The following is a 27,675-nucleotide window of genomic DNA, read 5'->3' as shown; positions in this document are numbered from 1 at the left end:
AACAAATATCTGTCTGACTGAACAGTTATTACGTTAACAAATACGAGCCTTTTGTAATTCCAGGACGAAACATGAGAGAACGTGAAGTCGTTAAGATTGGGCGTTTTGAAAATAAACCACCATTAAATAATGTGATAAAAAGCGAATTATTTCGAATCATTTCGAGTATATGTATAAATATTTAACTTAAATTTAACGTTGAGAACGCGTTGAAATGGACCTTGAAAGTGACGTACAAGTGCTTTAATTCCACCTTATAAAGGTGTATGAACCCGGCAAACATGACTTGGTTCACTGCGCTGAAGCGCTGTGCGCGCGAAGTTACAAAATTCGAGAGGTGCACGACTGCGAGGCTCTCGCGCACGGGTGGAGCCACCACGATTACGTCATTTTCGGCGTGCGGACCCTCGCGCTGCTCACGCCACTCGTGCTGCGTCAAGTATAAAGGCTTAAACCAGGCTTAACATGGATGGTGTTGTTCTGTTTGTATTTAAAAGCTCTATCCAGTGGTGTTAATTTTTTTTGTAACATACCTACTTAAAGCATGTAATCTTACAGCTTATGTTTTTGCGATGGTGAATCTGATAAAAACAAGAGAGCTTCATACCTCTCACCAGGATTCACTAAATTTGACTTGATCTTTAAATAATTTTCTGGAAGAGGACCCCCAGATAACTCCCATTAAATACACATTTATGTACATTTATTGCTCAGGTGTTCATTCTCTCTTCTCTCCTTACACAGGCTGTTTAGATAAATATACTTTATAAATGTGTTTATTGTGTAGAATTAGGCAAAAGAGGCAGTGTCCCAACTACACCACATTTTCAGTAATTGCTGGCATTGTCTTTTGCCAGGAAAATTTTTTCAGTCAAATGAAAATTTCTTGCTTTAACCCATGCACTACACGCACAAATACGTACGTACAATATATGTCCTTTGTGGATCATGTGACTTTTTGCACACTTTTAACAGGAGTGCTTTCTAAAGAGGCCAACATCATTTTTACCTTTAATCAACCTGGAAACATGGCACAATGAGTAATCGTGTGCACAGGTGAATTTTCTGTGATATGTTGGTGCTGCCCATAGATTAATTCTCTGATGCACAATAATTTAAAAGATCAAATCACACTGCTGGAACTCATAAGGAGCTTCAACAGACCAAAGCAGCTCTGCAGCACCATGAGAGAGAAAGGAAGGAAAAGAACAACTTTGAAAATAAAGTTGATGAACCCTACAAAATAAAAGTCCATATATATGCACATAGAGTGGCACTGAACCAAACAGAGAGAGACACGTATCACAACATAGACAAATGTTTTCATTTTAGTGAAGTAAGGAAGCCTAGCACTGTCTCCTGATGGTCTTTAGCATGAATGTCTTTAGAATTAATGTCTTTAGCATTATGCAGAGCCCAAATGGTTCTTTGTCATGATTGCAAATTCATTGTGAGAAGAAGATGAAACAATGTCTTTTTCCTCTAGGAATTAATGCTATCCACTTTCCTCAACAGGTAAACTTTACCTACATAAACACATTTATCTGTGAGGAGTATGTCAGACTGCTGAAATCAGTAAACATGGAAAAGGAGAAAAGCTACAACTGCTTAGAGTGTGGGAAGAATTTTACTAAACAAAGTGATCTCCAGAAACACCAGCGCATTCACACAGGAGAGAAGCTATATTACTGCTCAGAGTGTGGGAAGAGTTTTACTACACAGAGAAGTCTTCAATGGCACCAGCGCATTCACACAGGAGATAAGCCATATCACTGCTCAGAGTGTGGGAAGAGTTTTACCACACAGAGTAATCTCAACGTACACCAGCGCATTCACACAGGAGAGAAACCATATCACTGCTCAGAGTGTCGGAAGAGTTTTACTACACAGGGAAATCTCCAAAAACACCAGCGCATTCACACAGGAGAGAAGCCATATCACTGCTCAGAGTGTGGGAAGAGTTTTACTCAACAGAATAGTCTCAAAACACACCAGCGCATTCACACAGGAGAGAAGCCATATCACTGCTCAGAGTGTGGGAAGAGTTTTACTACACAGAGTCATCTCAACGAACACCAGCGCATTCACACAGGAGAGAAACCATATCACTGCTCAGAGTGTGGGAAGAGTTTTACTAAACAGAGTCATCTCAACGAACACCAGCGCATTCACACAGGAGAGAAGCCATATCACTGCTCAGAGTGTGGGAAGAGTTTTACTACACAGGGAAATCTCCAGCAACACCAGCGCATTCACACAGGAGAGAAGCCATATCACTGCTCAGAGTGTGGGAACAGTTTTACTACACAGGGAAATCTCCAGCAACACCAGCGCATTCACACAGGAGAGAAACCATATCACTGCTCAGAGTGTGGGAACAGTTTTACTACACAGAGTCATCTCAACGTACACCAGCGCATTCACACAGGAGAGAATTGTTGAGATTTACATTTTAATCCCTTCATATATTGTTTACATTACAGTATTGATCAAGCAGCTTATCATAATCCATATATAATTTGACCAGTCTTAAAGTATTAATCAAACTTCTAATATTAATCACTTTATGTTTTGCTTACAGTATAGTATTAATCAAATAGCTAATTATCAAGTGTGTCTGAGAAAAGGCCTGTATGCTCTGTCCCATATTCCAAGTGCCTGTCGTTTTCTAAAAGAACAGGATGCTTAAGAAGAAGAATAAGAATGTATATCAGTTTGACAGGACCAGGAAGCGAAGGCCTCTCTCCCACTCTTAGTAAGGAAACATCTGTATGTTTAACGTATGTGATCTACGTGCAACTCCTATGTATGGAACCACTATTAAGTCTGTGAAAATCATAATTGGCAAAAGTCATTGTAAGATTTAGGGAAAAAACAAGATGAGCTCAGCGGATTGTGAATGTCTTAGACAATCAGCCTTTGTCTAACAGGCTAGGTTAGGGAAAGTCCAAAAGAAACGGGGGGGCTTATACCCAGGCCACACTATATAGAACAGGAGGAAAATGTGTCAGGCAGAGACCTGCGCACAGAGCCATAGGGTAGAGTAGATAGGCTTGTGTGTGTTCTCTCCAGAGCGCTCTGTATTTTTGTATACATTTAATAAAAGGATAAAGACAAGACTGGTAATGTTTTCTCTTGCAATCAACGAGCATGCTGTGCTAGGTGAAAGAGGATCAAAGCACGACAGAAGCCATATCACTGCTCACAGTGTGGGAAGAGTTTTATTAAACACAGTCATCTCCATGAACACCAGCACATTCACACAGGAGAGAAGCCATTTCACTGCTCAGAGTGTGGGAAGAGTTTTACTAATAGGGCTGGGTATTGATTCAAATTCCAAGAATCGATCCGATTCTGAAGATTAAGAATTGATTTATTTCGATTTAATCCGATTGAATCGATTCAATCCAATTCGGGGTTTAGTGTTATTAAAAATGTATTTGAGCTGTTTCCTGACTGTGTACAGGAGCAACATGTTAAAACTAGTATTATATCGATATTAATCAGCAAATAGTTACTGGTAGTTGGTAGTTACTGATGGCTGGAAGACTGGTGAAAAGGGTAATCATAAATCTACCTTCAAGAAAGGTAATCCAGGACAATAAACAGGGCATTTTGAGGTGTCTATATCTGCAACAGTGGACTCCTACTGGGACACTAACCAGTGCATTATTATTATGATTGAAATAATTAAGAATTCACCTAAAAGCTGTTGCTACCAAATGCATTTTTATTTTAAAAGTGCTCACACTTAATAAACTGAAAGTATAAAATGTAAACGTGTATTTTTCTTTAAAGTGAGAACATTGATCTATATTACTGGATTGGACATCGCCTGTTGCCGCTATAGCTAGCAATGCGTCGCCCTCGGAGCCATTACTATGCATTGAGTCATGTCAGCAAAGCAGTGTAGTTCCTATGTGGGATGTGCATCCATCTGTCACAAAAACAGTCCTAGCGCCTTATTTCTTATTCGATTTTTATAAAATATGGCTTAAATTAAAGGTGAGAATATTGCCGATGTTGTGATATGTAAAACTTAAATAAAAAAAAAAAATTATAAGCAGTCTGGGAATTTTTCAATTTAGGTAAAATTTTAACAAAACCCTGCATAAAGCCCTTTTCTTTCACCTGGCTAAAACTAAATATAGATAAGTTTTAATTACGATCACAATTCTGATATTGAAAGTCAAATTTATGAGTTTATTTCTTTATTCCGGGCAACATGGTGGCTTGGTGGTTAGCACGTTTGCCTCTCAGCACTGGGGTCTTGGGTTTAAGTCCCTATCTGAGTGGAGTTTCCATGTTCTCCCTGTGTTTGCGTGGGTTTCCTCCGGGATCTCCGGTTTCCTCCCACAGTCCAAAAACATGGAGGTTAGGTACATTGGCAGTCAACAAAAAATTCTCCCTGAGTGTGTGTCTGTGTAGTGTGTGTGTCTCCCTGAGTGTGTGTCTGTGTAAAAAAAAAGTAGTGTCTGTGTGTGCTTGTATGCCCAGTGGTGGATGGTGCTCTGCCACTAGAGTCTGTCCTCTCTCCCCTTCCTGCACCCCATTCAGTCCCCCAGGGGGCTGTGGCTTCCGGTAGAGAGTACGCTGTGCGCAATTGGCTGCAGCTTCTCGCTGGTGTGTGTGTGATTGATTGTCTGTGACTTGTACCTGTGTTAAATTGTAAAGCGCCTTGGGAATCTGGAAAGGCGCTATATAAATCGAACATTCATTCATTCATTCGTCAACTCTACCCGTTACAGCTGTAGTTTTTGTCACGGTTAGGCGGCCCCCTACCGGCCGCCTCCTCTGTTGTTGTTTGGGGGGGGACCAGCTGTGGTCCCGTGCCATGGGGTGTGGCACGGAGGGCGTCGCTCCCGGGGGAGGCCCTGAATAGGGTAGGGCGCATTTGTGTTGTGTGTGTGTGTGTGTGCTCTTCTCTGTGCAGGTGCTTCTCCTTGGCGGTGTTCCTGGACCTTGTGGGGGTCTCCACCTGGCAGGAGCCCCCTTGTGTTGTGGGGTGACCGGAGCCCGGTCATGAAGAGCCCCTCCCTAGAGGGCTGGGGCCCCCGGATGTTAGGGGACCATGGGGCTCCGGTCTGAAAAGCTCCTGCTGAGGAGGGAGATCCTCCCTCCTGCCCGGGGTGACCAGGAGGCCCTTGGGGCTGCTCCCTAGCCCGCGTCGGGGGTGCTCTGGGCCTCGGTCTCTGGCGCTCCTGGGTTGGGTGGAGGAGTCCACCTTGCGATGAGAGGCCCCGGGAGGGGTTGGCTCCCCAGGAGGCTGGGGTGACCCCTAGCAGAAGGCAGGGGTCAGCTCTGGGAGGAGGTAGGTCCAGGAGGTGAAGTAGCCACACCTTGGAGAAGTAGCCTGCACACACACACACATACACGAGGGACGAGAGAGGAGCCGTAGCCCCTCGTCCTCACACCTTTGGGGCTCACCGGCTGAAGGCCGGTTAGGGCGTGAGGGCCCTGTGACCGACTGGGGCGTGGTTTTGTGTTGTTAACGGCCCGGTCGGTCCAGGGTCCCGCCCGGGGAGGTGAGCTGTTTATTGTTCTATGTTTTATGTTCCAGCTCCCGGACTGCAGGAGGTGTTCCTGCCTGTCCCTGCCTTCCTGCCCCTTCGTGTTTTGTGTGCAGCCGCTGTGTGCCACACACCCAGTGGAGGGGAATGCGGCTTGGTGGGGGGGTCTGTCACGGTGAGGCGGCCCCCTACCGGCCGCCTCCGTCCACAGCGGCTGTTGTTGTTGTTGTTTGGTGACGTCATGTGCGTCCCTCAGGTGGGCGGAGCCCGTGATCCATCTCACCTGAGGGTCGTTTGTTTGCCTATATATGTCTTGTCTTTGTACCAGTTGACCGCTGGTCATTATATCCTTAATTTGGATCTTTTGCACGGGTTTTGGTTTGCACACTTTCTATTAAACCATCTTTTTTCCCTGAGACTTGGCGTGATCGCTTCCTTTTCAGTTGCTCACACCGCCCGTCACAGTTTTCATAAATTCTTTAAATGCAATACTATGGAGTGATTTTTGTTTCACTAGTTCCACAGAAGTACGGAGCCCGGGAGGGGACATGTGTAAAATATAAAAATTAAACGAGGGAACGTTTTACCATTCGAGCGAACGTTTTCTGTAATTCGTGCTCACGATTTATTAATTCGTGCGCACGATTAACAATTCGTGCGCACGTTTTGTTTTAATAGTGCGCACGTTTGTCAGGAATGCCACCTGATCTTCCTTAATCAACCTCACCTGCCCCTCATTACCACGCCCCCTTCAGCCTTACTTAAGCACTTCACCAGCACATCTCAGTTGCGAAGTATTGCCGACTCATGCCGCGTACCAAGCCTTTCTATATCCTGTCTGCTCTCCTGTGTCCTGACCCTTGCTTACGTCCCAGACCTTGTCTCCTGCCTAATCCCTCTGTACCTCCTGACTTCTGCTCCCCCGGTATGACCCTGGACCGTCCTGACCACGCCAAGAAAACGCTGTTACTACTGATCCTAGTACTCGTGATTCACCTGCCTGTGTTTGTATCAGCGTCTCATTTCAATAAAAGCGGTGTTCTTCCGCATTTGGATCCCTCTCTGCCTGTTCAATACATTACAACGTTTTAATTAAACTCGTGCACACGATTAACAATTCGTGCGCATGTTTTGATTTAATCGTGCGCACGTTTTCATTCATTCATTTGCAAACCCTACTGGCCTAAGCGCATACATTGCAGATACAAGGAGAGAGGCAGTAACAGTTCCCTGAAACTGTATATACTTTGATTGTTTAGATTTATGCCACAATGAACAGAGATACGTTTATTAGGTCTTATTTGCTTATGCGTCGTGAGGACATTGTAGCTTCCCTTGCACAGCGGGGAATCACAATCAGTAAACGGCATCTGAAGCAAATTCTAAGCCTTTTAATGAACATTTATGACGAATTTTAATGTTGCTTTGTGTTTCAGGTTTGAATAGGCTACTTTAAATACTTTAAATATTTTAAATATTTAAAAATTGAGAGTCTTGGTTCCTCTCAAGGTTTCTTCCTCATGCAAAAAACTAGGGAGTTTTTCCTTGCCACTGTCGCCCTTGGCTTGCTCACTGGGGGCTAGGACTCGGCACTTGTAAAGCTGCTTTGTGACAACAACTGTTGTAAAAAGCGCTATATAAATAAAATTTGATTGATTGATTGAAATATAAAATTGAAATTGTAACTACTTCGTTTCACAACAAATATCTGTCTAACTGAACAGTTCTCCTGTATTACGTTAACAAATATGAGCCTCTTGTAATTCCAGGACAAAACATGAGAGAACGTGAAGACGTTCAGATTGGGCGTTTTGAAAATAAACAACCATTAAACAATGTGATTAAAAGCAAATTATTTCGAATAATTTCGAGTATATGTATAAATGTTTAACTTATTTAAGTTTATCGTGCTGGGAAATATTGAACTGGACCTTGAAAGTGACGTACAGGTGCTTTAATTCCACCTTATAAAGGTGTATGAACCCTGCAAACATAACTTTGTTCATTGCGCTGAGGCGCGGCGCGTGAAGTTACAAAATTCGAGAGGTGCACGACCTCGTGAATCGACAGCGCGCTAGACCCTCGCGCACGTTTTGTTTTAATCGTGCGCACGTTTTAATTAAACTCGTAATTTGTAATTTAGTTCTGGTATTTAATCATTGGTGTTCAGTATTTGTGAGTTATTGTAAGGTGATGGTGCATATTATAGTGAAACTTATTGTGAAAGTAAAAATTATGGTGGTCGTTTGTGGTCTTGTGCAGTCTGTTGTGTTTTGGATGTCAGATTTGGTTAATCTTTCTATACTTCTGTTTTGTTCATGGCTTCTCATGTCTGTAGATGTCTGTGTGTGTAGTTTGTTATCCAAGTTTTAGTGTTCTGTTATATGTCATGTTGCTGGTTGAGTCTGTTGTCTTTATGTCTAATGATTAGTTGGTCATATCTGTGTTATCCTGTTAGTTCCATTAGTATTTGTCACATCTAGCCCTTCCCTCCTCCCTGGTCCCGCCTAGCTCCCCTCTCCCATTCGTTCCTCCCTCTGTCTGTCACGCCCCCGTCTTTAGTGCCCACACCTGTGTTTCGTTTGCTCCCCTGTTTTAGAGTATATATTCCCCTCAGTTTTACTCCCCTGTGTCGGTCTTTGTGTTTCTATGTGTTCATTTCAACCCGTGCTGGTTTCCCCACGTTCGGTAGCCTGCACCCTCCTGTTACTCCTTCCTCGTGCTGGTCTGGTTTGTCCCGTTCGTCTTCCTGGTTTTGATTCTCATTTCTCGTAGTAGTTCGTTTAGTTATTCCTTTGTATGTTTTGCCCTATGTTGGTTTGTCTCGCCTTAGTGGTTCCCTCTCTGTCTCCTTGGTTAGAGTTTTATGCCTGCGTGTTTGTAGTTCATGTCCTGTCGTAGCTCCGTTCTGTTCTTTCTGTAGCGTCATTAACTATTCTGGTTATTGTGTTTATGCTTGTGCTTGTTGGTTGTATGTTTGTTCAGTTAAGCTGCCCTGTGTTACGAGTGTTTTACACCCAAGTGTCTTAGTCCTTATGTTCGTGCATAGTTCTGATTCTGTTCGTATCGTGTTCACATTATCTTAGGTGTTTGTTGTAGTATGTTTATATTCTGTCCTGGTAGGTTTAGTTGGTTGTTTACCTGTCTAGTCCTTGCATGTTCTCCCCAGTCTACTCATCCCCTTACTTGGTTGCTCTCCTTTGTTTAGTGTTTGTTTCCTTTATTGAATAAATCACTTGAATACTTGCGTTTGCGTCACCCGCCCCCTTGATTCATTACAGTATTATCATGCCACATTGTGCTCGTGCTGTTCGTGTGTCTACTGTCAATTTGTGTGCAACCCCGTATGTTCAAAGTAAAACCCGTTTGTTAAAAAACAATAACCTCAGAGACTGTGTGCGCTTCCTGATTGCACAAAACCTGCCACGTCACAAAATAATCCACCATTAAAGGAGAGTGAGGGAGCCTTACGAGGTGAGACATTATCAGGAGGAGGATTACGGTTATCATCCAATGTGTATCTTGTCTGAGGACTTGATTAAACAGGAGAGAGAGATTATAGGATGGCATATTCAAAAACTAAAAAAAAAAAAGATTTACGACTTTGACCTCTAGTTGACCCTGCCCCTTACCCCCCCTCCGCCCCCCCCACACCCCCCATCCTCCACCCCCTCCACCCCACCCCAACTCATGACATCATCATCACATCAATCAACGTCAAGACGACCAAAGAGTATTAAGCTGTGCTTTGATATTTTGCTTGATAAGGTTAATTAAAACATTATTTTGATCTTCTTTGATGTTGACTCTCCGGAGCCGTATAACCCTAGACACCTGCAACACACACACACACACACACACCCTGAACAGAACAGGAGGATCTCAGACACACACACACACACACCCTGAACAGAACAATGCACACACCCCTAGTCACACACACCCACTCCCCTGAACAGAACAGCGCACACACACCCCTAGTCACACACACCCACTCCCCTGAACAGAACAGCACACACACACACACACACACACATACATACATACATACCCCCTAGTAACCGCGCATGCGCACACAAATATGCTTACCTTGAATAACTTCAAACAGTTAACAAAACTCTGATGAACCAATGAGGAGGCATTCTCAACAGACCAATCCGGGGTGCATGTTTAGCGCGCGAGCATTTAAAGAGAGAGAGGGGAAACGTTTCCTTGAGGAGTCACCATGCAGTCTATGGTGGTAAGCGATTGTCCGTACGCTCCTAAAAAAAGTTTCAAGTGGAAAAGAAGAATGGATCCGATGGCGCAGGGCGACACTCAACGCTACTGGCCTCTGAAAGATGACAGGGGTGGCGGAGGGTACTTTTTTGACGAGAACACCTGCACGGTTACCTTCTTCACGATCCCAAGAACGGTTCCCCGTGTATTTGAGAAAGCTACAGAGAAAGTGGAATACGATCTGTACGACTGGAAGGAGTTCCGAAGATGGCGCACAGAGTTTGAATACCTTGTGGAGAGAGAAGTGCCGCTTCATACTATTAAGGAGTACGAATGGAAAGGTTACAGAAGCCCGTACCACGTTTTCAACATCCGAGCGTGTATGCTCGCCGAGGGAGTAGTAGACCTCTGTTTGGCGGTGACTTGCTCGCGTAAACGCGGGGCTCCCGGAGAGGACGTTGGGAAAAATGGCGAGGTGAAGTACGGGCGTCTCAACTGGAACCACATGCTAAAGTATTTCGCCATGGTCAATAATCTGTTCAAGAATATGATGAAAAACATGGGCATTGAAACTATTAAGATGAATCTGTACGGCATGTTTGAGGAGTGCAAAGAAGAAAAAGTCGTGCCTCTACCGCAAATCATCGAGGAACCCTACGAAGAAGACTCCTCCCACTCCTCATCATCCGATATAAATGAGCTGACCATAGCCGAGCAAGACAAACTGGTCATCATCGACATGGCGACCCTAGAGGAGGATCTCGAAACCACTTCCTCGTCGAGCTCTAATGACTACGAAGAACAGCCTCCTTCAGATCCTGAAGATAAAGAGAACGTGCCTCCCGAAACACCTTCAGTCGAAAAAACGGCCGATGAGATAGACGGCGTTCTCAGCACGAAGGTGCTAAAGATCATTCGAACCGTGATCGGAACCCTGCTGGATGGGATTATCAATAAGGATATCAAGGAAAACTGCAACGGATGCGCTATCGATCACCCGAGTCAACGTCAGCACAAATGCCTGAGTGACCCTGACCCGAGCTATTTCTGTCTCAACCTACCCAAGCTGCTTAAGAAAGTGTTCAAGCCGTGGTTCCCGCAAACGGTGACCATAGCGCTGAATATGTGCGGTGTCTCAAATCCACCTCCTCACAGCAAGATCTCCGCCGCTGCTGAGGCGATGATGATGGAGCTAAAACACAAAAGTAACATCAAAGATGCTCTGAGAGAGATTGAAGAGCAAAGTCAGGATCTGTGCGAGGACCTGCAGGAGCGCCTTAAGGACATTTGGACGCTGCAAGAAATCATGGCCCTTGACGAGTCGCCTGAAAAAGAAGCTTCAACAGTCTGAAAATTGAGAGGAAAAGTTCTAAACTATGGGAAACCTTGTCAGCAGGCGTGACGGTTCTACATCCGAGAACAATCAATTAATAAGGGACATGATCTCTTTGTTCAGCAACACCGTCGACGTCACAGCTTACGATCTCGCCGATGGGAGCGAGAGATTATCTGCTTTAAAAAAACTGATGTGTGTAGTACGGGAATCTAGCGGTCTATGGAGTTCTCTGATCACCGAAGCCAATAATACTAGTTATCCGATGCATACGTATATATCACGCATTCTTTCTTGCATGTTTGAAAAACCCTTTGTATGTAGAGACGCTCACCTATTATGCATTTTCACCTTTGTAACCGACGTGTGTGTTTTGAAACTAAGTAAAGATGAAAAGGTTGATGTAAAAGAAGCCTGTGAACATACTCTTTCATTATTAAATGAACATAATATAAATGTAATCTCTTTTGCCAAAAGTTTGTTTATGAAACCATAAAGCATTGTAACCTCATTTACCAATTTCTTATATATTCTTTATAAAAACTATTAAGCAATGTAATCTCATGTCAAGTTTTCAGGCATGAAAATGGGTCAGGGGTTAAAAAGGTGAGAAGACCGGGGGGCGGGGCATGTGACGTCATGGGGATACGGCGACGGGGCATTGACATGTGGGGGGGGGGGGGGGGGGGGGGGGCGTTGACATGTGACGTCATGGGGGGGGGGGGTTGTGGCTGCTGGTGTACCAGCGACAGGTGATGCCAAATATGACGGAGCTCGTAAGGTGACATCATGTAAAAAATTACGCGTGGCCACGACTTACTAACGCATGCGAACGACTTACTAACGCGTGCGAACAAGATAATTAAGTATTACTTTATATAAAGCCAGGTTTACCTTCCTTGGGCAGTCAGTTCGCGAACATCCCTGGGATCTGCTTGCTTTGCTGTGAAAAAATAAACTTTGTTGCCGCGTGTGAAAGGCGACGTTAGTATCTCGTTCCCACACGTTAATAAGTCGTGGCCACGCGTTATTTATTTTTTACATGATGTCACCTTACGGGCTCCATAAAAAAATTTTTTTTGACTGTCATGTCAATGGATTCAATGTAAACGCAATCCGTAAACGCAAGAAGCCGCTTTCGCCATTATGGATGGCTCAGTCAAAACCATTACGTCTTAATGAACCAATAAATACATCAGCGGCGAAAATTACTGTAAAAATACCAGGGTTCACGTGTTTTTATTTTCTAACATGAGCTAAAGCACAGGGTAGGCTCAAACGACAAGAGTTTACAACTTCATCTTCAACCTTTTCAGCCCTGGCGCGAATGTGATCCTCACCCGTCCCTGGATTCACCAGTTACAACTACAGACACACTAGAAAAAAAAACTTGTTTCTCATTTTATGTCACCGTTAACTACACGGGGTTGACGCGAACTTAATAGGCCCATCTATCTACCTATTTATCACAAGAGCTTGTGGTTAGACAGTGTTCAACGCTGTAGCGAACGGCAGTAACTTTGTTTTACCGCAAAATATGAAAATGATTGAAACCTAACCCAATTAAATCCACCCAATTAAAAATGTACGATCTGGTAAATGTAGTGGTAAGTGTACGATCTGGTAAATGTAGTGGTAAATGTACGCTCTTCTGCCTTGTCCCCGGTGTAGCACTAGGTCCTGCTTCTCGTCCCGCTTAGCAGTAAATGAATAACATGAATGAAGAACGTTCGTATGATTGAAACGCTATTTGGCCTCTATGAAGGTTCTGGGCGGAAACTGCTCGCCACTGTCATTGAAATTGCCAATTTCAGAAGTGCTCTGTTTGCTTATGTCGTGCTTTGATCCTCTTTCACCTAGCACAGCATGCTCGTTGATTGCAAGAGAAAACATTACCAGTCTTGTCTTTATCCTTTTATTAAATGTATACAAAAATACAGAGCGCTCTGGAGAGAACACACACAAGCCTATCTACTCTACCCTATGGCTCTGTGCGCAGGTCTCTGCCCGACACATTTTCCTCCTGTTCTATATAGTGTGGCCTGGGTATAAGCCCCCCCGTTTCTTTTGGACTTTCCCTAACCTAGCCTGTTAGACAAAGGCTGATTGTCTAAGACATTCACAATCCGCTGAGCTCATCTTGTTTTTTCCCTAAATCTTACAATGACTTTTGCCAATTATGATTTTCACAGACTTAATAGTGGTTCCATACATAGGAGTTGCACGTAGATCACATACGTTAAACATACAGATGTTTCCTTACTAAGAGTGGGAGAGAGGCCTTCGCTTCCTGGTCCTGTCAAACTGATATACATTCTTATTCTTCTTCTTAAGCATCCTGTTCTTTTAGAAAACGACAGGCACTTGGAATATGGAACAGAGCATACAGGCCTTTTCTCAGACACACTTGATAATTAGCTATTTGATTAATACTATACTGTAAGCAAAACATAAAGTGATTAATATTAGAAGTTTGATTAATACTTTAAGACTGGTCAAATTATATATGGATTATTATAAGCTGCTTGATCAATACTGTAATGTAAACAATATATGAAGGGATTAAAATGTAAATCTCAACAACTTTTACAGGTTAGTACGCTTAAGAAATCTGATTGTGTATTATAAGGACATCAGAATCAAATTAGCATGTGCAATAAAATGTGAATTAAAGCACTTTAGTGAATTATCCACCTCTTAATAAGCAGATTTAGGGAACTAAATCTATGCTAAGACGACGCGAATACGGTTAGCGAGATTTCACATTAACGACTGACAGCCTATTAATTGTAAATTCCTCTCTTAATGCCATTTCACCTAAACGCGATGTTTTTGTGGGGTAGCTAAGTATTGGGTAAATATAACATTTGAGTGTGATTGTAGAGTGTGTTGGGTCGAGGAGGTGAAATGAGGATATCCATTTTGGAGTACCAGCTAACTGCTTTTATTTATTTTATTTTCCTTTTTATTTCGTTTTATTTATTTTTATTTTATTTTATTAACGTATTTCCTCAGTTTTTGAAACTGCTGGATATAAAAGACGTATACTATTTAGTGTGATTAAGTTTTAAATATTCTATCACTTAAAGAAATAATATAATTATTAGGAGTTCACAGAGGTGGGACCAAGTCAGTGTTTTGCAAGTCTCAAGTAAGTCCAAGTCTTTATACCTCAAGTCCCGAGTCAAGTCTCAAGCAAAGACACTCAAGTCAAGTCAAGTCTCGAGTCAAGACAGGCAATAGTCAAGTCAAGTCCCAAGTCTGAAACTTGGAATTTCAAGTCCTTTCGAGTCTTTTTTTTTTTTTTTTTACCAATATTGCAGGTATATTTTAAATGTAAATAACAGACATGCGTTCTTTTTAAAATCTGTATTCTCCTCAAATCTTGATAAAACATGTGCAACTGAAAACACGAAGTATAAAAAAAATTAAAATTACACCTCTTTATTGCACAGTTCAATTTGTTAAACTTAGCTGCAAAAATATTCATACTTTAAACTACAATTTTCCAGAAATAAATATTCTGTGAAAAAGTCATAAGTAGAACTCCATGTTAAAAAAAAAGTGCTGATATTTTCACAGTACAATACAAAGAACCATAACAGCATTTTCCCTCTCTTCTCTTATCTGGTTTCTTGGAGAACATGTGTGAGTGACACAAGACAAACAAATATAAGAACTGAACAATTAACAGGAATCTGCAACTTTAGACATTTCAGTAAACTATTCTGCATTGCATTTGCTGGCCAAAAGTCTGTATGTCATTTGTGCACGATGAATGATGTCCCCATAGCTGAAAACCCGCTCCACTTTTGTCAATATATTTTTTTCTCGACGTAGATGTCTTCAAATACACAATCCATGCTGAGATAGAACTGGATATGATGGTGACAGAGAGAGGCTCTCTTCCCCGAGTTCAGATACAGAACCCAGGGTTGCCAACTCTCACACATTGAGCGTGAGACACACGCATTTGACCGTCTTCACACGCTCTCACGCCACACATCCGATTTCTCACGCCGGAAAAAAATCTAGTTTATTTATCTCTGATCCACATCTATGATTCAACGAGTTACTAGTTCGCTCTGGCACCAAACACTGGCGATCGATCGATCGCGATATAATACTTAATTTGTGTCCATTTTACACCCCGCCCGGTAAAAATTTACGTTCGCCAAGCCCCCATTTGATTGGTTGTGCTGCAGCTCATGCACACACACACACGCACACACACACACACACACACACACACACACACACGTACAGAGTGTGGAAAAGCAGAGGACCGGTCTGCGTCAGAAGGACGGAAATGAAATTAATGGGGCGCACTTTATAAATATTAATATGCGTTTTAAAATTTAGATTTGGGATTTTAAAAAATCAAGTCTTTGCAAGTAAACAGGTTCAAGTCCAATTCAAGTCCCAAGTTATTGGTGTAAAAGTCCAAGTCAAGTCTAAGTCTCTGAATATTTTTTCAAGTCAAGTCAAAAGTCTTAATATTAATGACTCGAGTCTGACTCGAGTCCAAGTCATGTGACTCGAGTCCCCACCTCTGGGAGTTCATACTTATTATACCTGTGTCAACACTATAGCTGTGATCAGCAGCTATGGGCCCTGTCTTTACAGGTCCAGTGGTGCATCGTAGTGCAGGGGGCTTCCTCTTTCTGAGTGCGGGGCGATGCACAAAATTGGTGGGAACCGCATCTGCTCTCAGCCTAGTCTTGCCCTGTTTGGTTCTGATGAACTGGTCTGCCTCAAAATGTGCCTGCAGAGTGATGTGATATTACTCCTCACACATGACAACTCAGTTTTGTCTACCCATATACATATCCCATAGTGGGTGAATACACAGTATTGGAGAACACTTACTGGATACGTATACACTCATTACACGTATAAAAAACAACCAAGGATCTGCAACAAGTTCAAATTCATATCACATCAATACTCATAATAATCATTTTCTCCTGTCTTTTTCTCCTCTCTCTCTTTAAGCCAAAGAACCATAGGGGATTCAATGGAGCCTGCAACTAGATAGCACCCTCACCCTGCACCCGAGTCTGTCTGGAGTCTTTGATTTTTTTTGTTCACTATTCTGTATTTTAATAAATGATGCATTAAGCTTTCCAATAGTGTGTTTATTGTGAAAAGTGCAAATGCAGTGTTTGATGATTACCTCACATATATATTTGCTGTTGTAATCTTTAGTGAGGGTAAGATTGCTCCTGCTTAGTTGAGACAACCATTTTTTTCTCCTCTCAGTATCAGTGGGGAAACCATACATTTTTGCTCGATTGGAGCATCCCCATGCAACACAGCAAACCATGGTGGACACTACACAAACAACACGGAGGAAAAGACACAGAAAAACTGCTTGACATGATATTCATATTTGAAATTATTAGAGATTAATTTAATGAATTAATTGCTGTAAATAAGTGTGTATTAAAAAGACAAGATATATATATATATAATTTATCAATGTATTTTAATATGTCATATACTGTCTGGATGTAAATGTAATGTGTTTTAATGTACCCTTTTAAAGCATATTTCTGCACAATGAAGTCAAAGAAAATTTTCCTTCTGTCAGAAAATGTACATTAGTCATTTAGATTAGTTAGGTTAATGTTAGAAAATTAATCTAATCTGAATTTCTCACCCCTTCCTGTCCCTATAAATATATAAATGAACGTAATATATAACAATTATAAAACAATCAAAGCATTAAACAGCAATGTGCTCTAAAATTAGCCTAAAGTTGGTCGTCATATGTTCACAATAATCCTCAAATCGCAGTTCTGTCTGTGTGTTTATGCGCTCAAATTGAACTTCCTGGAACTATCTGAAGCCTCCGTGAATCACGTGACCATCAAGCGTTTTGAACTTCCGTTGTCGCGACTCTCTCTCTATACGGCTCTGGTTTACATGGATTGTATGTAGATCCTCTCCATGTTACCTGATAGGAATGGTCTTCAAGATATGACTGGAACCATTTCCAAGCAGAGTCAGTCACACCGAGGCTAGAAAGAACAGAGAGGAGGATGTTGTGGTTGACAGTGTCAAAGGCTGCAGAAAGATCTAGAACAATTAAAACTGATGATAGCTTGTTAGCCTTGGCAGCATGGAGCTTCTCGGTCACTGCTTTGAGGGCAGTTTCTGTTGAGTGTGCCCATTTGAAGCCAGACTGATTAGGATCATGGAGTTGGTTCTGGGTGAGGAAGAGAGATAATTGGTCATAGACTGCTCACTCCAGAGTTTTTGATAGAAAAGAAAGAAGTGATACCGGTCTGTATTTGTTCATGTCAGAGGTGTTAAGTGTTGCTTTTTTCAGGATTGGTACCACACTTGCCATCCTGAACACGGTTGGCACATGACCCAAACCTAAGAAGTTGTTGATGATTGCCGAGATGAATGGAAGGAGTTCTCTTGACATATTCTAGAAAATATATAGAGTAAGCAGTTGAGATTACATGATGCTTCTCTGCTGAGAACAAAATGACACCAAGTTTAGAGATAACATCCCCTGCAACAAGCCCTTTCAGGTTTAAGTTGCAGGATCATTAGCTCAATTTTTCAATCTCCACACTTCTTATTCGTCGTCTAATCACTTCAGTTGTCATTCTTACACTGCTGAAAATAGGATCAACCACATCATAGAGCGGTAGTTCTTCTTCTAAGTAAATCCTATTCCCCACTTCGGAAGACAGCTCAATTCCATCATCCCTATCCATGGCCTCGTACACTGCTTCATCTTCCCCATCTTCATCGGCATTTACATACACTACCTCAACCAATTCTTCAAGAATGATCGCATGTTCCTTCAGACGAGGCATCTACAGGATACGCTGTCCCCTGTACACCGTAGATATGCACCACTGCCACATCATCGGCCCACAACAAAGCAGAGCTGCGCCTACCACAACCACGGGCGTAGCTGCCATGAGCCACGCTCTCCAAGATGCAAACCATAGGGTTGCGTAACTCCCGGCCTGTGCTTTTCACTTCTCCTGCACGATCCACCAAATAGCTGTAGCTATTCTTGCTATGGCAGCAGTTCCTATCATTACAGAAACCACTTGCCAGCGAATGACCCCACTTCTGGATCTCCTCTTCCCTATTCTGTTTCCTTCACCCTCCATGCCCTTCTTGATTGCTTACAAGTTACCAGAATATAAACAGTCTGGCCCCACTTTTCACACAGGATTTCGGGTGAAGTCAGGATCCCTACTCTACTCTTTATTCTTCTCCTCTCACTCCTCCTCAGGCTGTGGAACTCGTCTGGCGTGGACCCACGTCACCAGGACTTGGAATCTCAAACAGACTCAGGCCATGTTTTGGTCTTACCTGCATTCTCATTTGCATGAGAACAATGGGGAGGATCTTAGTCCACCCTCGATTCATTTCTGCACATGCTTTGCTTAGTTTGCTTTTCAGGTTGCTGTTCTCTCTCTCCACTGCCCCCGCACTGGATGACAGGCACAGTGTTGTTTCATGTCAATTCCTAAAAATGTGCTTACCATTTTCAAGGCCCCACTGATGACAGGGGTTCCGTTTTCGCTAGATATTTTACTTGGAATGCCCCATTTAGGAATGATTTGTTTTACCAGGGACTTGGCTACAGCATCTGAATCTTGCTTTGCTGTGGAGAAAACTTCAACCCACTTTGAGAACATGTCCACAACTATTTCTTTCCTTCACTTGGTATGAGCTCCACAAAATCCATCTACAAATGATCAAATGTTTTCTCAGGTGTTGGGTGTGCTGCTTGTTGCATCTGTGTTCCTCTCCCTACATTGTGTTGTGTACATATCACGCACTGTTGACAAAACTTCTGAGCAACCCCTGTGTGAACCAATGAAATTTTAACTGGTCAATCATTCCCCCTTTTGACACATGAGCTTTCCTATAGGTCAACTTAGCATAATCAGGAAACATGAACTTCGGCAAGCACGGCCAGCCTGAGGGACAGCGCCACACACTGTCCTGAAAAGCACAGCCTGCTTTCGTCCAAGCCGCCTTCTCCTCCTGTGTGGCTGTGGGTTGTAAATATGTGAGTGAGAGGGAGGGGTACTCACTGGGCTGAATAGAGTAGAGTACAGCCTACTCTATTCAGCCCAGTGCTGGGATCCCTGGATGCTGACCCATCGACAAATAAAATGCAATCTGGTTTGTCCAGGGGCTCTCCCTTGAGATCCAGCCTGTTGCATGTCGAGCAACACAGTGTTGTATTTCAGCCATCTCTGAGTGGATAAGTGTGATGTTTTCTTTTCAAGAAGCAGACATGAAATGGAGTGTGGGACTAATAAGGTCAATGTAGAATAGCTCACAATGTCTCAGGATGCCGTCACCACCTTCTATGCCGAAGCCCCGCCACAGTAGGGTGAAACTTACAAGAGAAATAAGCAACTGGTCTCTGTTGGTCCCCATGTCTCTGCAAGAGAACAGAAGTCATACAACCATTCTTTTCATCCACCCTCTGTATGTAGGGCCGTGAGGGATCAGGAATGTCCAGGGTGGGGGCAGTCTGCAAGGTTATGAAGGCCTCTTCGGCTTCGGTGGTCAATGGCTAATGTCGCTGGTCCACGGGTCAGAGCCCGCAAGGGAATCTCAACACAAGAATAGTTAGGTATGGAGCTTTTTTAGTGTCACCAGAACCTGAACCTGAAATCATTATTACTTGAAAAAACAGTCTGTAAAATTCATTCAGGTATGCAAAAATTTAAGTTAAAATTCAGGTTCAGGTCGAAATTCAGGTTTGGGTCGCAATTCAGGTTCAGGTCGAAATTCAGGTTTGGGTCGCAATTCAGGTTCAGGTCGAAATTCAGGTTCGGGTCGAAATTCAGGTTCAGGTTGAAATTCGGGTGAATGCATCCGGGATACTCAGGATGAGCAAACAAACTCAGAGCTAATCGAACTGCATCTGGCCAATCACAAAACATATCAGATGTCATTGGGAGGCACGTCTTTCTGCTAAATTTCCTGTAAAGGTGCGGTCCCTGTTTGGCGTGTAAGTAGCATGTGAGCAGCATGAAAGTGACCGCTGTGCCATCCAGAAATGGCACTTTGTGGCAGCTGCCACATAATCATGGCACTTAGTGTGGCCAGTGCTGCTTGACTGTGGCCTCAGTTGTCCAGAAACGCCGCCTGCCTCTGCTGACCGGCATCTAAAGAGTCTTTTGGGTGACTGCGTATCGGCCACTCGCTTAAATCATCCCGACGAGTTCCGAATCACCATTTGTTACATTTGTTGAAATGAAGATGGTTCATAACTTTTGTTTGAAAATTATGTTGAGTGAAATACTAGCTGACATCCAGCTAGACAGCTCTAAATTATTAGTTCAGAATACTGTTTAGCGATAACGTCGAATAAAGATTATAGGAGGGTACGCGAATCTACAGTGGTAGACCGTTAACGACTGCACTGTAAATTTAAACGATTTATAATTATACAGTTGTGATCAAATTTATTCAACCCCCACTGAAATAAAGTGTTTTGGCCAGTTTGACATTGATTTTGATCATTTCAGTCATCTTATTTACAATTATATCAAAGAGGCACTTATAAATTAGACAAACATAACATAATATTTATGATGGAATAACCACAAATGTCTTTACTGTGCTCACATCATTATCAGTTTTATTCAACCCCCTAGTGACATTATTTTTTAGTACTTAGTACAACATCCTTTTCCAGTTATGACAGCTTTCAAGCGTGAAGCATAGCTTGACACAAGTGTCTTGCAGCGACCTATGGGTATCTTAGCCCATTCTTCATGGGCAAAAGCCTCCAGTTCAGTCACATTCTTAGGCTTGCGCACTGCAACTGCCTTCTTTAGGTCCCACCAGAGGTTCTCAATTGGATTTAAGTCTGGTGATTGCGATGGCCACTCTAGAATGTTCCAGCCTTTCATGTTCAACCATGCTCTAGTGGACTTGGATGTGTGCTTCGGATCATTGTCCTGTTGGAAGGTCCAACGTCTCCCAAGCCGCAGGTTTGTGACTGACTCCATCACATTTTCCTCCAAGATCTCCTGGTACTGAAGGGAATTCATGGTACCCTGCACACGTTGAAGCTTTCCTGTACCATTAGAAGCAAAACAGCCCCAAAGCATAATTGACCCCCCGCCATGCTTCACAGTAGGCAAGGTGTTCTTTTGTTCATAAGCCTGGTTCTTCCTTCTCCAAACATAGCGCTGGTCCATTGTCCCAAACAGTTCTAATTTAGTTTCATCTGACCACAGTACACTGTTCCAAAACCTTTGTGGCTTGTCCACATGACTTTTGGCATACTGCAGTCGACTTTTCTTGTTCTTTGGAGTCAGCAAGGGGGTGCGTCTGGGCGTTCTGGCATGGAGGTCTTCGTTATGCAGTGCGCGCCTTATTGTCTGAGCTGAAACTTCAGTGCCCACATCTGACAGGTCTTTTTTCAGTTCCTTAGCAGTCACACGGGGATTTTTCTCCACATTACGCTTCAGGTAGCGCACAGCAGTCGCGGTCAGGATCTTCTTTCTGCCACGACCAGGTAACGTTTCCACTGTGCCCTTTAACTTGAACTTGCGAATGATACTTCCGATAGTGTCTCTTGGAATATTTAACAACTTCGCAATCTTTTTATATCCATTGCCATTCTTGTGAAGAGCAATAACCTCTTCTCTTGTCTTCTGGGACCATTCTCTTGCCTTCACCATGCTTGGAAACACACCAGTAGATGTCTAGAAGGAGCTGAGTATCACAGTCCTTTTAAATCTGCCTAATTGGTGCTTATCATGCTTGATTGCTGCTCGTTGACATCCACAGATGTTTTCGATACCTGATGGAAAACACTGGAATGAACCTCTGTTCTTAGGAGTGGTAGTCGTAAAGGGGTTGAATAATTGTGTCAATGAAGAAATCACAAAAAGGCCATTTAATACTTTATGACAAAAAAAATTGATGCTATCTTAGTTGCATTTAGTTCTTTAACAAGTCCTTGTAAGATTTCATTATGAACACAATTACAAATGTGCACTGAATTCCATAAAACCCTTCGCAGCATTGGGGGTTGAATAAATTTGTATCACAACTGTAGATGTATGGTTATTAGTGAATGTTCCTACACATCATCAGCGTATTTAAACCTCTGCGAGCGAGTGGCATCGCATTTGATAGATAGTTTAGCTTTGTATTGGTTTCGATTGTTAGTCTATTGCCCGCAGCATCAGCCGTCAACCACCGAGCGGCTCCTGCCACTCATTGTCTACCACTAATCTAAACTCGACATTATCGTTAAAGAGTATGTGTTTTCTATGAGAGTATGTGTGTGTGCATGGGTGAGTTTGAGTGTTTTTCGTGTTTATCTGTATGCGTTCTCTGGTATGTTGGGTTTAGTCATCCGTGTTGTGTCGCTGTAGTGGTTTCTGGTATAGTCTAGTTTAGTATAGTCATGCCTCGTCATCATGATCATGCTGTCCGTGTGTCTTCTATTATATTAACAGTTAAGTTAGTGTTAAATGTGAAACCCCTTATATAAAATGTTCTTCTCAGCAAGTGTGTCCTCCCATTGATAACACTTCACCCCCACGTCACAACATAAACAATAAAGATTTATTACAGATTGTTCATCAGTGAACGTTCATCCACGCTATCAGCGTAATTTAAACCGCTGCGAGCGAGTGGCAAGTAAGTTGATTTAAGTCAGTATTAGGGCATATTTTGTACATTTTGTTTGTCCTGACGTTATTTAGTCGATTGTGGTGAACCTGTTTAACTCACACGCTGCCTATGTAATTGGTGTAATTCCAGTTAATTTCTCTCAGGTATGTGTATCAGTGATTTAGTATGTAGCAGTGTGGTGTGTATGTTAAAGTAACGTCATGGACAACATTTATTGTATTTATTTCTGTTGTGTTCAGGATCACACAAACATCTCAATGCGGATCAGAACCCTCTAACTTGTATAACTTTGAAGTTTAATAGAAGAAAATCAAGTTTAGTTAAACCCGTCTGGCGTCGTCCTTTCTGGCCATTCAACATCTTCATGACTTAAGTAGTGCTCTGGCCGGCATTCCTTGATTGTGTCCGATGTAAAACTGAACAGTGCAACCTTTTAGTTTAAAATAGTCCTACTACCTGCTATCTCCCCTACAGGTACACATGAACCTCCTGCAGGCATGCAAAATCTGCTTGCTTATGGCAATCAGCTCAGAAACAGGACACCCCTCAAGGATGCAGCTGCAGGATCGCAGAACTTCTATCACAACTTTGAGAAAATTGACATACCACAGTGTTGAGGCGACACATGCCTATGCTCACACAATCCGAAGGCCACAATTGTAGGAGTTTCACAGTGCTTAATTACTATGATTCTAGGCAATATCACAACCAAAGGCTCAGCCATACACAACAATAGGACAAATTTTTTTCCAGGTAATGTGCCCTCTAGAGACTTCGGCAAGCTACATGTGGGCATGCGGACGACATGCATACCACCATCTTCCAAAGAATGATGATGGCGCCCACCTTTCATTCAATGTTAGGGAAACAAGCAGAACACATTCAAGGCACCCTGCAGAGACAAAGGTGATCATGTTTGGGTCACACACAGATGCCTGGGTAATACCAGGGCTGTCATCTTTGGGACTCGTGGACGGGCCTGCGCATAGGAACAGGGCTGTCGCTTAATTTCCCAACAGGAGAAGCAGCATCAGTTAACGAGGTTTTCACAACAAAATCGCCAACACAATAGAGCATATGAAACAGGTCTCTGCCCCACCTGAGACAGGGTCAGGTTTCTGGGGGAGTATTTGTAAGAACTGGGGAACTTGGCTGGTCACAGTATGCACCCCTATACTTATAGGCTTGATCTTGTTATTTGTTTGCGTGCCTTGTCTCCTGACTCTTCTGAGAGTCGGTGCAGCACAAGCTGTCAGTTCTCTGTACAGGACTAAGGAGTTCCAGATGATGACCAACGTGACGAAGGACTGCAACGAAGATCTACTGGACCAGACAATAATGGGCACGAATAGTGATTCATTCATGTTTCAACATCTGGATGATATTGTGTTATAAATCAACAGGAGTTTTCATGTATCCTCTGTAATGGTCTACTGTAATGGTCTTGTAATAGGATGCTCAGTCCATAAAGAAAACAACTTGTACAAAATGCTGCAACTAGAGTCCTATCAAAGGCTATAGAAAATTCTATCATATTAGTCCTATTCTCGCAGCATTACACTGGCTTCCAATTAAATATCAAATTGAATTAAAAATTCTTCTGTTGACCTATAAGGCGTTAAATGGTCTTGCTCCACAATATCTGAGTGAACTCATTGCATACTACAACCCATCTTGCCTTTTGCGCTCCCAAAATGCCGGATTTCTCTTAGTTCCAAAAATTAGTAAAACTACAGCCGGAGGCAGAGCTTTCTCCTTTAAAGCCCCTCAGTTATGGAATAGCCTTTCAACTCCAGTCCAAGATTCTGACACAGTTCCAATCTTTAAATATAGACATAAGACTCACATATCTAATAAAGCCTTCAGTTAATATTCCCCTTGTAAGGTGTGGGGCTCGGGGGCCCCCAGACGTTGAGCCTTCTGGTAATCTGAGATGTTGATGCTGTCATCCAGCTGTGTCATGGCATCACTCTAGTTGTGACAATGACTTGACTGGAAAGCAATGTCTCAGTGAGCCGTCATGACTGTGGTCACCTCTGAACCCCTTCCTTTAGTTATGCTGTTATAGATTAGCCTGCTGGAGCCACATGCTCATCACTGGCATGTGAGCTATGTACATTTAAATCAATGGTGGTTTAAATTGATCTCCACTCAGTCTGTGTTGTCTCTTTTTGTATGCCTCTACCCAAGACGATTGGATACAGGTAGGGGTGACCTGCAATAGTCGCTGATTCGACTATAGTCGTCTATTCACGCTATTTTCCATGACAACGCTGGGCAGGGCCATCTTGGTTGACTTTGTGTTAGAACTTCCGGTGCTATGGATACGCTGATACCGATTACAAGCAAAACGACAACAAACACAAAATGACTAGCATAATATGTTCAGTTAGAGCAGAGGTGGCCAACGCGTCAGAGACCAAGAGGGGTGGCGAGTGTAAATTATTAGCGGGGGGGATATAAAATGGACACAAATTAAGTAAAAAAACGAACACAAACTTCGATATAAACATAAGGCGTGATGTGCTTCAGGACTTTGTCACGTTTGGAGCACACTATGAGCTCTGTTATGTACGCAACTGTTGTTTTCTAGGTAAAAAGTGGATAAACTCTTATCAACACTCGTTACAACGCCACTGACCTGCGCTCATCTTTAGGAAGAAGAGAACAGACAGCGTCAGTAGTTTTGAAGCTCCCTCAGTCGTGTGCGGTGCCTTTCCTGCACCTCGTATGTGGTTTATTTCCAAAACGTGTGACAGAAGAACCGCGTCTCACCAACGAGACTCAAAGCACAATCACAATATCACAGATACTTCATGCCGCTAGTCTCCCGTTTTCCACTACGCAGGTTTTAAAAGTATTAGCGGGTCACTAGGCTTGTAAACAAACCGCGCACCACGAAGGTGTAGCGGTGTGTCGCCCTCAGAGCTGATGAGGTAACCGGGCCACGGCACGGACCGTTAGTGCAGGTGAGAGCGGACCGGCTGGGGAGACCCATGAAACCAGGTAAAGAGCCGCAGGTTGGCCACTCCTGAGTTAGAGGGTGTCACAATAAATGGAAAAAGAGGAAAACTTGGCTTGACCAACAGTGTTACGAACACAGCTCGAAAAGATCTGAGTGTTGTGGGGCACCTTATAACTTATATCCACCGCCTTCCAAAGACGAGGACCTGCGTCTAAGGCTGAAGGCGCTAAATTTAAAATATCCACCCAAACGTCCATTAGTCTGCTCTTATCATTTTGTGGAGGGGAAACCAACACCAGATCATCCTTATCCCGAGAAATGGCTCGGTTATGAAGCTCCGATTAAGCAAACGCGTCGGGTGCTTGTGAGGCTATCAGATAAGTAACTATATTAAAATCAGTGGCCACATCTTTTCCTTGCATTCATTTTGTAATTTTAAGTAATTAAGTAAAGAAGTAAATAGACAAGAATGCCTATTTTATGAAAAAAATCATTAAAATGTAGTAGTGTACACTAATGCGAAAATAGCTGACCGGAAGTTCTAACACAAAGGCGGAAGAAACACACACTTGAAAGTGGGCGTGGCGAAATACGGTGAATACCCCCTAGTCGACTATGAACGTCATAGTCGAATGTACCATTCTAACTGCATGGGGTGCCCAAGGATGCAGCTAAGCATTAGTTGTTACATGAAATGTCTTTGTTTTCGTTATATATAGCCTTTTGTCAAATAAAATCATCCTAATTTCTGTTAACAAATATTTAAAAATGATGTTTGCGCATTAACAATAGGCATCTTCCTTACTACACATTAATAAATCACACCCTGCTGTTGCACAATCCAAACGAGCGGAGCTGAACACGCTACAGAATACGCACAGCATCTGCCGAGATTATAATGCCTACTAAAAAACTTGTGAGAGTGTTTTGAAGAAGATAAAGATGAATCAAACAAAGTAAAGTGCAAGTTATGTCATCAACGTCTTTCATTTCGCACGACAACAAACAACATGGCATACCATTTAAAACGCGTAAGGTGAATAAAAACGTTTGTGGTTTCAGTCGTCTCGTCGCGGTGCGTCTCGGCAAGTAGGCCTATAAACATTTTTTGTTGTTGTTTGCTTTTAATCCTGGGGGCTATTCCACGAAGCGAGCTTATGAAAGCGGCGCTTTTTAGAGTGAGCCTCGCTTGAGTTAGCCAAACAGTTCACTTCCGTCTAGTTCCGTTCCACTAACGAAATCCAGACGCAACTTGTTCCCGCTAATTCAAGCCAGGCTTTTGTAATCGGCGATCATGCGCGTGCACACAGTATTTACACAGCCTCACTAATTGATATTCGAAAAGGCAAGAAAATGTTGAAAGAGTTGAAGAAACGAGCAGCTTTTTTTTCTTCTGCTGAACAGGAGCTACTCATACGTCTTTATGAGGAATATAAAGACGTTATTATGAAGAAAGGCAACACGTCCTGTATTAATACAGCCAGAGAAGCTGCCTGGCATAATATTGCAGACAATGCATAAGCATATAATTTAATTCATTCATTGGCATTTAAAAAGTGTTATAGTAAATTAATAATGTTAATAATTTCCTGATTTAGAAGTAACATGAGCGGGGTTATGAGAACGTGGCAGCAGGTCAAGGTGAAATATAAAAATATACTCCAGAATGGTAAGTACAGTTGATTAGTCCAATGTGCAGGAAAAGGTAAAACACCATATTAAATAACTATAAAATATTTTAGCAACCAGAAAGAAAACTGCTACTGGTGGTGGGCCTCCTGTAGCAGCCCTCACTCCTGCAGAAGACCTTGCTTTAGAGCAAAACAGCGGACGCCCCATCATTGTGGGAATCGAAGGAGGAACATCATCTGATCCTGTCTGTCCTCATGATACACAGCCTTATGTTAAAGGTAGGTTCAGTTGTTTCTCAGATTTTACATTTTTGTTCTTACAGGCTACATCATAGTATTGTATTCTTGATGACTAAAATT

General features: G+C 42.7%; 1 protein-coding gene across 1 annotated transcript in view; it reads left to right on the top strand.

The window, feature by feature from the left end:
- Positions 1-1,432: 1,432 nt before the first annotated feature.
- Positions 1,433-27,675, top strand: part of LOC143494164 (uncharacterized) — a 205,981-nt gene continuing 179,738 nt past the window's right edge. The window contains exon 1 of the mRNA XM_076992253.1: positions 1,433-2,437. Coding sequence (XP_076848368.1) covers positions 1,462-2,437 — 976 coding nt within the window. The 5' untranslated portion in view covers positions 1,433-1,461. The remainder of the gene's footprint in view (positions 2,438-27,675) is intronic.

Source organism: Brachyhypopomus gauderio, unplaced genomic scaffold, assembly GCF_052324685.1.
Source record: "Brachyhypopomus gauderio isolate BG-103 unplaced genomic scaffold, BGAUD_0.2 sc91, whole genome shotgun sequence".
In the NCBI taxonomy this organism is placed as follows: Eukaryota; Metazoa; Chordata; class Actinopteri; order Gymnotiformes; family Hypopomidae; genus Brachyhypopomus; species Brachyhypopomus gauderio.
Note: the sequence above shows the minus strand (reverse complement) of the source record. Positions and strands in the feature narration are given on the sequence as shown.